This window comes from Ambystoma mexicanum, chromosome 5q (genome assembly GCF_040938575.1).
Source record: "Ambystoma mexicanum isolate Mex_15411 chromosome 5q, UKY_AmexF1_1, whole genome shotgun sequence".
In the NCBI taxonomy this organism is placed as follows: Eukaryota; Metazoa; Chordata; class Amphibia; order Caudata; family Ambystomatidae; genus Ambystoma; species Ambystoma mexicanum.
The window spans coordinates 245,319,383-245,335,694 of record NC_090933.1 but is presented as its reverse complement, the minus strand read 5'-3'; the positions used below and the strand labels follow the sequence as shown (position 1 = coordinate 245,335,694).

General features: G+C 43.2%; 1 protein-coding gene across 15 annotated transcripts in view; it reads left to right on the top strand.

Moving 5' to 3' along the window:
• PTPRM (protein tyrosine phosphatase receptor type M) overlaps positions 1 to 16,312 on the top strand; it is a 2,094,608-nt gene that overhangs the window by 1,198,092 nt on the left and 880,204 nt on the right. For all 15 annotated transcript variants that reach the window (XM_069620757.1, XM_069620755.1, XM_069620756.1 and 12 more), the window contains exon 9: positions 10,796 to 10,905. In XM_069620757.1, coding sequence (XP_069476858.1) covers positions 10,796 to 10,905 — 110 coding nt within the window. The remainder of the gene's footprint in view (positions 1 to 10,795; positions 10,906 to 16,312) is intronic.

The following is a 16,312-nucleotide window of genomic DNA, read 5'->3' as shown; positions in this document are numbered from 1 at the left end:
CTCTGTAGGTCTGTACTAAGGTGTCCTTGATGTTCCTTCTTCTATTTATTGCAAACCAGGGGACACTAAGTGTGGTGTCACCTACACTGAGGATATGCCACAGTATTTTTACCCATTTTTTTAATACGGTTAACAGGAGAGTGGCTAAATACAGCCGTGATCTGGGTCTCATCTCTCGGTTTCCTTGGGTGTTGTACTAGAGTCACTTCTCTTGGAATATTGCTCGCCCTCTTCTTGGCGTGTCTAATAATTCTTTCGGGATAGTTTCTTTCCCTGAGCTTTTTCTTCAGTCCTTCTGCCTGAGTGTCATACTCATTCCTGGTGTAGCAATTCCTCCTGAACCTGAGGAATTATCCAAATGGTTGATTTTCTTTTAGGGATCTCTGATGGAATCTGTTGAATTCCAGAAGTGAGTTCCGGTCTGTGGTTTTCTGGTAGATGGTAGTTTAAACCCTCTTGCCTTTCCTGACAAGTCTAAGATGTAGGAATGTTGCCATATCTTTGCTATATTCGTGTGTACATTTCAAAAATGGATTTTACATGTGGAGCCATTCTATGAAATTACACAATGTGGTTTCATCTCCCTCAAAGAACATTAAGACATAGTATATATACCGTCACCAGCTAAGTATGTTAAACGCGAATGGATTAGGCTGGTGATAGATATTGCGCTCTTGGAAATCGGCTATGTACAGATTTTCTAATGATGGAGCAAATGTAGCCCCCATGGCCGTTCCAGAGGTTTATTCAGAGTATCTGTCATCCACCATGAAATCATTTCTTGTCAGCGCGATTTCTGCCAGCCGCATAATAAAGTGAATTGGTATTTCAATTTCAGGTCTTTTGGCACGCAAAGTTTTTTCAATTATCTTGAGTGTTTCACCTTGAGGGATTTTAGAGTAAAGTGACTCTATATGCATAGTCACAATAAATACATCGTCATTCGATAATTGTAGATTTTCAAGATGTCTTAATACACCTGTTGTGTCCTTTGTATAGGACCTCATAGCTGTTACCTCGTCTTTCAGAAAGAAGTCCGCAAACTGAGATAGAGGTTCCAAAATAGAGCCGATCCCGGACACTATTGGGCGTCCTGGTATGGGAACGGTACCATTATGAATTTTAGGTAATGCGTAGAATGCTGGACACTTAGGCTATCTAGGGCTGAGAAATTCAGCTTTTTTTGGCTTATATATCCTTCTGCAGCTGCTTCTTCAATAATAGGATCAATCAAATTCCTTAGTGTGTCAGTAGGATCTTTTCCTAATCTTCTGTAGGTGTTCATATCGTTAACCAACGTGTCAACCATGGTCTGGTAATCTTTTTTGTCCATGACCACAGTAGCTCTGCAGCCTAGATTACATTGTTCTCATTGTTTTGCAGTTCCGTAAGGGCTTGACATTCGAGTTTTTTTTTAGGTTGAAGAAGGGTTGGGTGTTTTCTGCTTCTATTTCTTCAATCTTCTTAAGTAAAGCTTTTTCAAATGTAATGGATTCTGCAGTTATGGAATTCGGTGGAGGGCAAAACGATGATTTGTTATGAAGATTAGTTACAACCGAACTCCCTGTAGATGTAGTGTCTGCGAAATGTTGTTTTAATCAAATTATCCTCATGAGCTGTGTAAGCTCAATGCGTGTTTGAAAGGGGTCATGTTTGCTGGTGGCGACAAACGATAGTCCCTTTTGTAATACCCTGAGTTGATTTTCATCAAGTGTTATTGTCGACAAATGTACTACTAGGGATTGACCTGCAGTTTTGATGTTTAGTCCAATGGGTTTTCCGATTCAGTGTCTTAGGGCGTTTTGCTCGTACCACCCTCTTCTTCTGTTGTGGGTTACTCTGGGCGATTGATCCTGCCACCATCCCCTCAATCTCCCACGGCCTCTCGGCTGTTGAAAACCCTAGGTGTTTAGATGGCAGTCATTGGCTGGGGGCAGTATAACCCAGAGCTCAGTGATTGGTTTATAGGAGAAAGACAGTTTAGAAACGAAACTGAAACTGTTTTTTCTTTTATCGAGGATTCCAACCCTGATAACGGTGACTATTAATGAGCATGTGAATCCATGCCAGACCCATGCTGGAGAACAACAGTTACAGGTAAGTAACGTGTTCCTTCTTTGACCTTTTAAAATTAAATTGATTTGTGGCAATTCAAAAACTGCTATTCCGTACAGTTATCAATTGTATGGGGGTATTTACCACTTAAGTTCCATTAGACACTGCCTTGTCCATATTCAAGAAATAATCACCTGCCCCTGGCCTGAAACATGCTCACTGGGCACATGTTATTGCATCAACCTGAAGAAAGCTCCTCTTCTGTGAAATAAATATGGTCAATGGCTGACCCCTCCTTAAATTTCACTGACATGTAAATTTGTGTCAAGCCATGTAGGCATGCTATAAGCGCCTTAAGCCCAGCCTTGATGCTAATGTGAAGTGAGATGTAAATGCTTTCAAATTCAATAAACGTGAGTCACAAGCATTAACTTTGAAATTTTTAAGTACAATACATTAGAATGTATATTGCAGTAGTCTAGGCTGAGAGCCAGTGACCTTGAGCCTGGTACATTACTGTCCTTTTGTATAAACAAAGCAGTTCATTGCTCTGTATGCTTTCTTCTGGGCCAAAATCCAATGTTCCAATAAATAGAGAACCCATAACGGTAAACAGATAAACAGGAATGGCGCTGCCGAAGATCTAGATAACTGTCCTTGATTTACTTTCACAGGCTAGGTGCTGTCCGCTGATAATTTTGTTTGGAAAGATGTATAGGGCCGGATGACAAGGTCATCCTTGATATAGCTTACACAAGTTTGAAGCTGCTCACTGATACTTCGTTTAACCAGCTTTTTAGTGCTGATGACAATGTCATCCTTGTTGTAGTTCGCACAAGAACTATGCGGTTTGCTGATATTACTTCTGTGGAGCCAGCCTTTTCCGCTCGCCTCTAAGCAGACAACTTAGGCAGTTGTAGGTATGGAACTGTGAGTACCTGTAAAAGTATTCATAAAACAGGCTTCTAGTCCCGCACACATCTGTTCGCCGCTAGAGCCAGCAAGACGACGAGGGGGCAGAAGACGAAGGGCTGGAGGGAGCAGAGAAGCAGAGGCTTTACTGAAGGGAGAGGTCAACTCCCTCTTTTTTCCCTAGCTGGATTTTAAAGCCACTAAGCTGAATGTATGTCTGTTTTGAGGCATTTTGAGTCCCCAAAGGACCTTGCCTATTGACTTTTGAGCAGAACTTTGATTTTCATTTTACTGTATGGGGATTCTTTTGCTTTTATCCTCCAATGGAAATCACCTCACCACCTAACAGCAGGCCCTGTTCCTGCTGGGCTTCATGCTGGCACCATATATCCCAATGGACAATCTAATTCCTTTGAAGCATTTTATCCTATTTTTATGCTTTTCTGATGGTGCTCTGATATTTGATATTTTAGCCAATTTTGTGACATTTTTTCCTGGATTGTGTAAACTGATCCAATCATATCCAGCTCTCATCTCTCTACCCTCTACATTTAGTAAGTATGAGAGAACGTTTACCCTTTATCAATATCACAGTTAGAAGTACTGAGGCATTTTGGCAGGTACTTCTATGACGTTTCCTATCATGATTTGGGGAGGCAGATGTTACTATGAAGAGTGCCTAGCATTCATTTTGAGGTCACCTAGCATGACCTAGGGTGACAGGGTAGTTGGTGTTTAAGTTGACTATGATTTCTTGGAGAAGGTTGATCAGTCGTAGTCTTGATTCAAGGTAGAGGTGATGACAATGATTTCTTCTTTTTCATTAATTACCTTTTACATTTTTAGGGTGTTGTGCATATTGACAAAAATAATAGGAATGTGTCTTTATTACATATTTCCCATAATTAAAAGATTTATTGTATATTAAAGTGAAAGACACATTCATTAAATGTCCATTTATGAGTGTGATCAGAGGCATTTGAACATAAATATTAAGTGTTGGACATCTATTGGAATTATTGTGTATGGGTGTGTTATATAGGGTGAGCAGTGTACTATCAACACAAATATAATGTGACATTGGTACACCTCTCCTGTGTTGGCAATTGAGAGCAAAGTCTACTGCAGGGGTTGCCTGCTCTCTTTACTGTTGCACAGTGACAGGTACATGCTTTACCCTACTCCTACCACAGCCCCTGCTGAGGGTGGGGATCTTGGACACTCCCCTGGGAGTGGAGGGAAGTCTCTGGAGGCACAGGTGACAAGAATCACGTCTTCAGAACAACACTAAAACACTTCATTATACCTTTCCACATTTTCATCATGCCTTAGATTGCAGAATCAATGGCTGGCCTCTTTTTTCATTTCACTACAACACCAAATAACCTAATTATGCCTTCCCCATATGCATCATATCTTAAATTGAAGAATCTCAACTTGCATATCCTAATATCCAATTTTCTGCCTGCATTTGAAATCAATGTGAAATGTCAAAGGACATTTTACAACTGTTTGCTTACCTTCTCCTGATGTCTAGCAAGACAGTTACATTGGACACCCATCATCTTGGGCATGCAGGGTTTCTGGAGACCATAGTCGCCCACCCACTTTGCAATGTCTTAACTGGAGGAGCTAACTTGGGGATTCCACCGGGTCCCCTCCTCTGTTCCCATCTCACCATGCTGTGTGACAACAAAAGTAGAGAGTGCTAAAAGCTACCAGCTGAAACTATCAGCACTGACGGAAAGTGAAACTTGTCTCAAAACATGTACATATTTGTATGTCTGTGATTGGTAATTCAAAGAGTTCTTCCATTTCAGAGACCACAGCAGGTTCCTGCATAAACACAGCACATTTCATCATGCTGGCTTGTGGTGCCTGTTTGAATGGCCTTACCAGGCCCCTGCGCCACTGCACTTTGACCAAGAGCTGATAAGAGGACCATGCTCCATGCACCGGAGCTGCTCAGCCACCATGCCCGTTCCACCTTGCTGCAATATGGCAGGGGGACCCTTCCGCCGATACCAATTCAGGACAAATTAAGTCAGACTACCAATGGGGGTAGACTAACCAAGGTTAGCATATAAGACTTAGTAGAACGAAGGCAGCACGAAGAGGAAAACAGTCACGACCAGGGAATAACCAATACTCTAACGGTAAAGAAAAATCAGGAAATACCCAATAAAACTCTCTTAATTAAGCAAGACAATCAAAATTATTGAATAAGGGCTTAGGTTGTTTCAGCAGAGGCTGGGCTTCAGATGAGGAGGTGGTGAGAGGAGAGAAGGAGCTTGAATTGATGAGCAAAAGAAGAGGAGATTTTGACTAGGAAAACGTTTGCTGAGAAAACCCAGACTTAGACCCTTGTACAGTTTGCATCACTGTATGTGAATGTGTTTGTACAAAGCTTGAAATAAGAAGGTGCACTCTTGAGAGAAGCACCTTGCCCAGGAGTGTGACCGCTGGCTAGAGGGTCACAATATGAAAGCTGAGAAAAAGAACCTGAGTGAGGATGAAGAAATACTTGCTAATAGGAGTGTATACGGTTTTGATGCTTGCCCCAAAAAGCAACCGCAACTGCTTTGAGGTGCAGCAAAGCAGGAGGGAGAGGGGAAAACAGAAAGGAGGAAAGTAGCGATCCTAATAGGCCCTGTGACATTCAGATTGTGCAAGTGCAGTATTGAGAAGTACATGGGGGAAGGGAGGTGGGGAAGTGCAGGAGTTGGGTGGAAGGGCCCATGGGAACGAAAGTGCCAGGGAGGCCAGGTGGACAGGGCCAAGGGGAGAAGAGAGTGAAGGCGGTTCACATCTAAGTGCAATTTGAGGTGCTGGAAGGCAACAGGGGGGCAGGCCAACCAGCTAAATGTAGAGGGAGCCGTAAGGGCAAGTGCAGCATTAGGGTTGGTGGGGGGGGACAAGTGAAGAGGTAGAATGGTTACGGCATGCCCCTAAACACTCACACTAGACAAAATGCAACCCGCTAGGGAAAAAGGTCCAAGATGCTCTTACAAGTGAAACAAGTATTTATTTCTACAAAAATAGGTGCACCAGCAAAGAACTCTGCTCCCATGGAACGTTCTGCCAAAAAAATGTAAAAGCAGAATCTTATGAGGAGACACAGCGTCATAGGTGACATCACACACAGTGAAAACCAGCGTGGCTGGTTGGTGCGACCCTATACATGGTCGGCCTGCTCCATAGGGATGCCAGGTCATTGGTCCCAGCCCAGCCCAGTCCGTCCGTCTTCCATCACGTGGGCTCTGCTGGGCCCATTGTCACTAGGGAACCATGGCCGAAGAAGCAATTAGCTACATTTGTAAACAGTGCTACTCTATCATTATGTAGTGCACCTGGCAAGCTCAACGACTGGCACAGGGGGAGTCTCGAGATCAGACTAACCCACACACACTGCACTCATCCCGTTCATGTCTCTCGGCTTCCTAAAATTCCACCCTCACTTTTGAACTATAATTTATCCCTCCCTGTACCTTGTCCTACAAACCATGTCATTATGACATAAAAGTGGGACAACCATACTCTCAGATCTTTTCGTGGTTGAATGGTTTATGGTCGGTGGTCTAGGGTCAACTGGTATCTTTGAATTCATGGGTCTCGGAATTAGGCCAGCTGTAGGGGCTATAACTCATAAGGGTTTCTGTGGAAGTTGGCGGCGTGAACCTCTCTTATCAGTGCTTGGGCCTATTCAGAGTTCCCCTTCGAGCTCGCAGTCTGTGTCTAACACACTAAATACTGGATGGCTGTATAGGCTGCATAGACCCTATTGTTCGGCTATAGCTACTTAATATCTTCAAAAATGGCATTTGCTTATATACGCACACTATGTCTATGTGTCTAAATTGTGTATGATATTATGTTCTTGTGGGGACCTTTAGGATGCCCCCCCTTAGTCTATTATAGTTCTTTCAATGGGGCTTATCTCACCTTAAAGCGCCTAGAGGGGTGGGATGGGTTTGCTCCCTTCCCAACACTGGACAGGGGAGGAACTGGCGCCCTATAAAACTCTGAAGGAACTAGGCCATCAGTTTCAGGCAGAGGGGCCATTAGCAGGGGAGGGGGAAGAAAGAAGAGAAAATGAAGGTCTTGAGGAGCTTATGGAACTTAAGGAGATCCATCTCAAGTGTTAAACCTTATTGACCCTGTGTCATGAACCCTGCATGCAACAAGTGACCCAGCATCGCTATTGCCTTTGGAAATGCTGTTATGTATACACATGGAAAAGCTAGACCACGATGTCCTCTTCCCTAAGGGGGCATCCAATGAAACTCAAACCGTGGTTTCTTCCTCTTCCACAAAGGCACCTGAGTTTGCGTAGTATCACTTTCTTTCGTCCGTGACCTCTACGGCTGGACAAGACCATAAAGAGGAAAGCGGACATTGCATCACAATTGCAGAGATTTCTCCATCCCTGCTAGATGTATTCCTTACTATACTGATTTCCTGTATTGCTGTCTTTCATCCTGAGTCCCTCAGCTGCTCCAGTCTCCTTTCCCTTGGTCCTTGTATTTAATACTTCCTCCCGCCGTCTGCTTAGTACTTTCTGGTTGCCCCTCCTGTGGAACCTCTGTACTTTCCAGTCTGGCCAGAAGGCTCATAAAACGTACTTGAAGATCCACGTCATCCAACCCTTCTACTTAAGAGGATATTCTTCACAGAAAGAGTATTCCTCTCATATTGGCAATCATTTCCATGTTTTCGCCAGGGTGACTTTCAGGTCAGACAGACCGTTCTGCTTAGCTCTTGCTTCAAGGCTCGGGTCCAGGTATGGTCTGTTGCTGACCCTCTGGCCACATTGGGTGACCACCTGCTAGAGCGTGGCAATGCATGAAATGTATAGACCTGACTGTTACCCTAAAGCAAGAGAGAAGTAGTAATTATGAGCAGGAGATATCCATGAAGATAGCTGGTCACTAGATCCCTGAGATTACGAAGTGTAAGAAGAGGGCTGGGTGCTGTATCCCTTAGACTGACTTGTATTCAAGAAGTGTGGAGAGTTGTAGCCAAGAATCATGCTCAGCACTATGTCTGGGAGACTGTGTATTAGATGAGGGATTTTTTTAAAGATAAATATTCCCTCATGCGTATTCCGGAGACTGTGAATAGTACCTAAAATAGATTAGGGAACCATAGCGCGAATAACATTCTCTTAGATAGGACCTTGAGACCCATTGAGTTGGTCCATCCTGGTAATTGGCAATTATTGTAGTCAGTAAAATAGTTCCCATTACAGAAAAGGAAGATGGTGCCCGGCTGTAAATTCCATTTAGCCAGGTCAAGCTACCAGTAAACTTTTCCACTGCACCACAGAAATAAATATTTTGTATTAGGGGTTAATGTCTGCTGACCAAGATAGAGGTTTAAGTGCGCGTTTCACTCTAAGTGTAAGGTGTTTTTCTGTCACACTACTACATTTCCAGCAGAATAAGTAGTTGCAAAATGACAACACTCTAGGCAGGTTACATTCCATAGGCAGACCACCACAAATAGTTGATAGAAGCTTTTTATTCAGTCATTAAATCTGCCAATTCCCCTATGAAGTAAAAGCATATACTTATTTGTTGTCTTCTCACCTCTAAAGAGGAAGTCAAGCCAGAACTGCCATGTCACATTTCTTCTATGGAGGATCTTGGACAATCACATGTATGTTTTGTCCAAACTCTCACCATCATGAAGGGCTCTCAAAACCCTGCTACTGTGGTCTTCCATAACCCTATCATCTGGACTTTGTAAAGGCATAAATCCTAACCAGGAATACTAAGTAATGACCCCAATATACACTGCATTATTGTTCAACATGCAGGAATGCCACATGTTCGGTAATAGTCAGGCAGAGTTTGAGGGCTTTCCTGGAAATTCTCCCCAACCTTACCAGAGATTCAGAATGAGGAATCAAAGCAACTCGATCAGATCAGAACGCCTCAAGAGGCAACGTGTCAGTTGCCTAAGCAATGCAACATGGACAGGAAAGCCAGTGTATTCCAAGATGAGAACTATGTCAGATAGCAACTATAAAGCCACAGAAACTCCAGGTGAGAGAAATCAAGTAATTAACCAATGCTGAGAGGTTCATTGCGAAAATCTGTTTGGAGATACAACACAAACAGCCACATCCTGAGCCAAGACACAAACTCTAGCAACCAATCATCACAGTTGAAATAAAAAGGGAAAGCCCAGCAACCACTATAGAAGAGACTGGGAATGTCCAATCGCAGCTGGAGTAGGAAGGAAGCACTGCAGGCCAAGAACCAGAGGATGTATACCTCACCACCTCTACTGGAGCATGGAGAGCACCACCAGGTACAAGGTGGTGACACTGTTGGAAAGATTGACTACCTGTACCCTGACACAAGGGTTTGCAGCCTTCCAGTTCTCGGCTTACAAAAGACTATTAGCACCATGGAAAACATGCTTGGATGCTATTAGCAATATACCACTCCTTGGGAGGGCATTACTGGTCAGGTAATGGCCGGGGGCTCACGTTAAGTTCCTTGCTTCACTCAAGTTTGTAACTCTTGACGATGGGCCATTACCAGACCAGTAATGCCCTCCCTCCTACATATGGGTATACTGCTTAAATAAAACCACTTTTTTAACTGTCCTTACTACTGTTTCATGTCACTCACTGTTTAAACCCCCTACATCACTAGGAACACTTGAATAACCCACAAACTGAACTGAGAAGGCCAGAGTGGGAGGGGGAAGAAATTAAGTTTGGTTTGAGAATTGCAGGATATGAAACCGAATGAGCTATCTTCAAGTTTGATTTCAAGCGATGCACCTTATCCTAAAAAACGAGCAGTTAAAAAGTAGTTTGATATCCAACTTCTTCTTTTTTTAAACTATGGTCACTTTTGGAACAGACCTCAAAAACTACCAAACGAGGAAGAAGTATGGAGGATACTCACAACCAACCCCCGAGATTGTGAGTGACTGTGAACTGATCATTGAACCCAGAGAAGGAATCAGGGACCAAGTTTGTCAACTAAGTTTTGAACTATTGAGGTGCAGGAGAACCATTCTGTGGTTGCTGCGATCTTATGCTACCTTTTCTTTCAGGGTCCCAACCCTGTAACTATCCATAATAAACCTTTGTTTAAACCCTCACGTCTGCCGTGTGTTCATCCTTCTCAGATTCCTGACAGTATTTAAATGGTGCCAAGACTAAGTACAGATTAATTTTGAGGATCCTACAGGACAAAATGTTGTAGACAGATCTGTTCTAACAAGAACATTTTTGTTAGTGCTACATTTATTTACCTTCGCTTCACTATCATTCATGGAGTTTGTGGGGAAAAAAGCCCAATCGGTATATGCTTTTTTTATCCGTCTAGTAGCTCTTACTTACGCTCTTCCCATTATAAGTTTGGACAGGCCTTTTGCAATACGTTGTAAGTGTCAATCTTTTAAGCACTATTTATGCACGGAATTCATTTTGCCGAAGCTCAAGGAACCATTTGACTCCCAGTGTCTAATGAGAGCATTTTATGACGAGAAACCAATAGTTGTCTAATGAACAAAATGAGGTGTGCCCTGTTTAGCAGCCAATAAAAATCAATCGGAATATGTTGCTGTGTTGACAGAAATTGATGTTCACAAATAACGATGAGTATTATATAGGGATTATATGCGTGCATGAATGCATTTGATTGTGTATTGGATGTAATGACAGTCAGTGTTGTCAAAGTTAGCAGATGGCCTCATCCAGCTTCATGACCTCGATGCGTGGCTACCATCAAATGCCTTACGAGTTCAACCTCAGGCTTCTTCAGGTACTCAACCATCTTTCCTTCTGTTCTTGTTCTAATCTTAGTGCCAAGCGCTGTGCCTCTTGAATCCATCCAAGGCAGCACCTTTGAAGAGAAGATCTTTCTTCAGTGGAGGGAACCAGCACATACGTACGGAGTGATCACTTTGTATGAGGTACACTTCCTACAATATATATTTAGATAATCGTATAATGTATTTCTTTTTAAATGTCATTGTATTGGAAGGAGCACAGAGTTCGTTCTAAACCTGACCTACGTTTCATATTCTTTAGATAGTAGATACCATAACGTGACAAAATATACAAACTTGAAGTAGAAAGAGTGTAACAACTTTATTAAATATGTAAAGCAAAGTACATTTTATTTAACAAAATTGTTAAAAACTAAATTTAAAAAAAGTCAATTTTAGTTTAGAAATAACACGCAGTGAATAGGTAGTTTTATTTCCTTTTACTATATACATAACTTAGAAACGTTATCTTCGTTTTATTTGTAGGTTGGTTTCACTTGGCCTCAGTAAGGTTGTATGAGTGGATATTATGTCCTTTTTTAAATTCATTTCCTTATTGTATTCTTACATTTTTGCCTATTTAATAATTAAGCACAATGTTTTCAGTTGTTCTGATCCTACAGGGTGATACAATTCTATTTCAGTTTTAATGTTTAGAAGGCATATTTCATGGCAATCTAGAGAATGTGTCAAAGTGCCCTGTTTGACTGAGTTAGTGGAAGGCAGAGTCGTAAAACAGGCACTTTGTCATAGATAACAGTTAATACTTCGGTCCGTTTAAAAATCTGAGAGTTGCGTTCCCGCAGGGCTAGGAGCATTGGTACACTTGGCTCCCCTCATGAGGGTGCTGAAGCTGCTCTCAAAACTATGTAAACCAAGAGGGGGACCTGAAACTAGTCTGAAATACCCCCAAAATATCAGCCAGCAGCTTAAGGAAAAAGAGGGGTTGGGAACTCCAATATGGTGGGCAAAGATGCAGTCCAGCTCCATCCAGGCCCAGGGAACTATGATTCCCAATATTCCCATATGAAACCCCCATACATGATCCCCATTGCACCAGAAGGAGGCTAGAAGGAGGGGCCAAAGCCCTTTAAAACCTCAAGGGCTCAGTTAGTATGTGGTGGTGATAGGAGGAAGAACTCCTTCTGTGCTGGCTGGAGAGAGGAAGAGAAGAAGCTGGGAAAGGAGGCTGGCTACTCCAGGACATCGACGACGGTCTCGGCGTCGTGCCGGAGGCCCTTGGAATCACTGTTGGCTGTGGAGTGGCCTTAGTCTTCTCTTTCATCGGCGTCGATGTCGGCATCGACGATGGCATCGAGTCGATCGACCGATGCGTCGAGGAACCCGTCGACAACGGCGTCGATGGCGCCGATCCGTGCGTCGAAGGAATCTTCGACGACGGCGTCGAAGACGGTGCCTTCTTACCCGATGGCTCGTGGCGCTCTCGGGTGGAATGTTTCGCCGGGTGCTGCGACTTGCGGTGTTTTGATTTTTTGGGTTTTTCACCCGGGGTATCACCCTCAGCTGTCTTCGAGGGGGTCGTGGCCGCGTTCTCGAAGACGCTTAACATTTTATTTCTAAATTCCTCCCACTCAGTTTGAGAGCTGTGTTTAGTGGGACAGGAGACCCTTTCTCGGGACACAGAAGACGACGAGGAAGGGGATCTTCGACGTCTCTTTTTTGAGTGTCTTGATCTCGACGAATGGTGGGAGCTAATTCGAGATCTAGAATGGGAATGCTTTCGACAGCGAGGAGACGAATGCCTCGACTCAGCCGAAGAAACCTTCGAGGAGATTTTGACTGATTTACCTCTCTCAAGCTTCCCCTTGCGCTCCTTCAAGGCTTTCGCCGTCATGGACATGCAGTCCTCACACTCCGAACAATGGTGCTCGGTTCCCAAGCACCACAAGCAGATCCTGTGTGGATCCGTTATCCTCATTTTTTTACCGCAGTCTCGACATTTCTTGAAGCCGGATTGCGGCGTCGTCAGTTCCGATGAAGATGCCATTGAGAACGAGAAGGTATATTCGAGTAGATATAGTAGTTATCCTGACTGAACTGAGCAACGACGTTCCGAGGCCCCACGAAGCGCGGAAAAACGGAACTGAGCAACGGACGCAGCACGTGGCTATTTATGGCCATGATGATGTCGGCGCCAATACGGTGGCCGTCGAGGGACATCGACTCGGCGGACGTCGACGCGCAGCGCCCTCTACAGAACAAATTTCCGAGGCCAGCAAGCTGGAAACGTATTATCAAAGATAAGGAATACGTCGGAGGAACATCCCGTCGAAAGAACGTTACAAGGTAAGAAGTAACTTGTTCTTTGTGTCTTACAATTCCTTGATGTGGCATTTACTGTTTGTGTGTTGCACTTCAGTGGGTAGGAAGATGATGGTGCCTTCCTCAACTTGGTGTGGTACTAGTTGCACTGCCATCTTTTGGAAGATGTTTCGTGCAAAGAGTGTATCCTACCTACGTTGTTGTTGAGATTATTTCGGCTTTGTTTAGTGTACTATTGGATTCTGGCTGGGGTTATTCCTGCTTTGTAAGTTCTATTGTGTGACCAAGCTCGTTTGATTACTCCATTGCTTACTTCTGTGCCTAGTTGAATAAACAAAACAATTTTTTTTTCAGGGTGAGAGGTCACACCAAACCAAATTTATGACACATATGACAGTCAATAGCAGTGCATTTTTAGACTGAATGTATTTAATAACATCTGAGTAATAACAAAATTGGGGATAGAGCACCCAGGAATATTGAAAAACAATATAGGTAAGTATAATCCAGTGGAAAAGACTGGATTTCAATGAATAATAAACAAAAAAACTGCTGATATTGGTCAACTGTTTCAATTATGCAGTTACAGAATGAACACAAACCCAGTTAGATGGACATATAACAAAAAACAAAATCAGTGCATGAACTGTGCACTGTTCAGGTGGTGTAATCGTCGACACAAAGGTGTTTCGGCCTAGAGGAGAGCTGTAGAATGCAGCTTTGTATGCAGGCCTTCATCAGGGCGTTTGATGGAATAAGTTGTGGTCCCGGGATCTCTATCGAAGACTTATCCAGTGCAGGGGTAAGTAAGACTATCCATCATAAGTATAGATATCTGGACGGCATGTGGTTGGCCGATGAGGAAACAAGTGAAAACCTCAGGCGGTAAGTGGTGTCATCTATATTGATGATGGTGGAGACACCCACTTCTTAGAGGTGACTGCTAACCCAGACTGTCCATAAATGACAGGACTCGTACTGATTTAGAATGTTCGTCTTAGGCAGCACAGCGACAACGTTTTAGTGAGCGAGGGCTGCCGGAGACCCTGAGGTTTTCACTTGTTTCCTCATCGGCCAACCATATGCCGTCCAGATATCTATACTTAAGATGGATAGTCTTACTTACCCCTGCACTGGATAAGTCTTCGATAGAGATCCCTGTTACGTGAAACAGTAAAGGAGTTTTTAACAGGGAAACGGGGTACCCATGTACACTCTTACCAAGAGTTGAAGCACAAGTTGTTCCAGCTAATTTGGTTCTTATGCGCTTACACCTTGTACTTTATCCACAGAGAAAGGACATGGGAATGTGCTCATGATCCAAAGTTCTCAGCGTTCCAAGGCCCAGCTCATCAACATGGGTTCAGTGAACCCCGTTTCATCTGCCACCTGCGTCTCAATTGAAACTGAACCACATGTTCACCTAATGAGGCTCCCATCCACAGCGCTCTTACTATGAAATGTTCTCACCTTGAATCGCCTTGAAAAAACACTTGATGCATGAATCATGTGTTTGCCGATTAAGTGTTTTCACATGTATAATAAAAATGGCTTTGGATCATGTGACACATTCTCATGTCCTTTTTCTTTGGATAAATACAAGGTGTTAGCACACAGTAACCAGAACAGCTAGAACACCCCTCCTGGTAGGGTCAAGGAACATTGGTGGACACAACACACACTCATGTTTTTGGGTCAATATTTGAGATATTTAACCCAATTTTCACTACCATTTCCACCTTGTCCAGATACCACCTACTAATAAATGTATGTACTATGTGAGAGCATAACCTCTCTCTGGAAGTTTAAAACGGACGAGCAAGTTTTCAGCCTCCACATAAGTGCTCCTCTCTTAGACCTTCACAGATGTGTTTTCCAAAGTCTCTGCGAATTATTTAGGCTACACCTAAATCACAGTCACACTTAAATCCAAACCTGGTGACCTGACATGCATTAGCTCGATCCAATACCAGAGGAAACATGTTCCCTTTCACTCTAACTTTCTTTTGCACTACATATATCTTTACTCCACACATCCTACACATTTAAAAACCCCTTTATTCACGTTCAACCCTCACAAACAACACCTGTGTGGGGAATGTTTAGGTGTTGTACCTTAAGTGTATTTACAGAAACTTGTAAGACAACGTTGAGGTTTTGCGACTACACGCTCAATTACGCTTCTGTGGTTGTGTACCACTTCCCCATTTTGACAAGCTCTTTGACACACCCAATTGTCCCTAATAAGCCCCTATGAACGCCTTCTCTATGCCGGCCTTTGTGTAAGATACAAATGCATATTTATGGCAATTGGGTATACTTTATTCCACCATGTACTCTAATTGAAAGGATACAATTTCCTTTGTTAATCACTTGTAAGTCCTTTTGCGAATTCATGCGTGTGTCACAACTTTCTCTAGGCGTATGTGAAATGTACTCTTTGAAAAAAGCTGTGTGGATGATCCCCTTTGTTGTTTTTCTGTTAAGTCAAATCGGTGTTGGTACAAGTGACATTTTAAAGATCTGTAGGCATCACTTTGTTACCAAGTAATGGAAGTGATTGTGACTATTTGGCTCTCATGCTCTGCATTAGCATTTGAATCCACTTGTGAATTTCCTGTTATGTTTATTACATTATTTGTTCATTTATAGATGTATTTGTGCGACTCTGGTTCTGTTAATAATTTTCTCCTAGCTGACCAGAATGCTACCTTCTGGGGATATGGGAAGGGGTTACTTCAGACCAATCCTGATGCCTGTATTCCTCCCCAAGACCTTGCAGAACAACCTAGCACCCTGTTCCACAACTCATGCACCCTTTCAGTTCTGTTACATGTTCCCTACTAACTGTAAATATTAACTCCTCCCTGCCAACCTAAATTGGATGTCGTTAATAAATGTTGTCTTGTAAGGGCTGTTCCATTCTTGTAACCAGTTGGTGTATGCATGTAACCACTGCCGAAATACAATACTCAGTTGCAATCCTTAATTAGGCTTTCGCTAAATAAATGCCCAAAATAAAATAAGAATAATAAAAGTACTCATCTAGATAGAGGGAGACATGGGCCTCATTGCGAGTCCGGCGGTAACCGTACCTGAAATTCCGGCAGGTTACCGCCGGAGGCGGAATTCAGTAAATCCCCATTCCCATTGAGTCCTGTAGGACTCAATGGGAATGGGGAAGCAGAAACACCGGCACCATCTCGTGATGGTGCCGGTGTTTCCACGTCTGCCTGCAGGCGGGTGGTGTTAAACCCGCCAGGTCAGA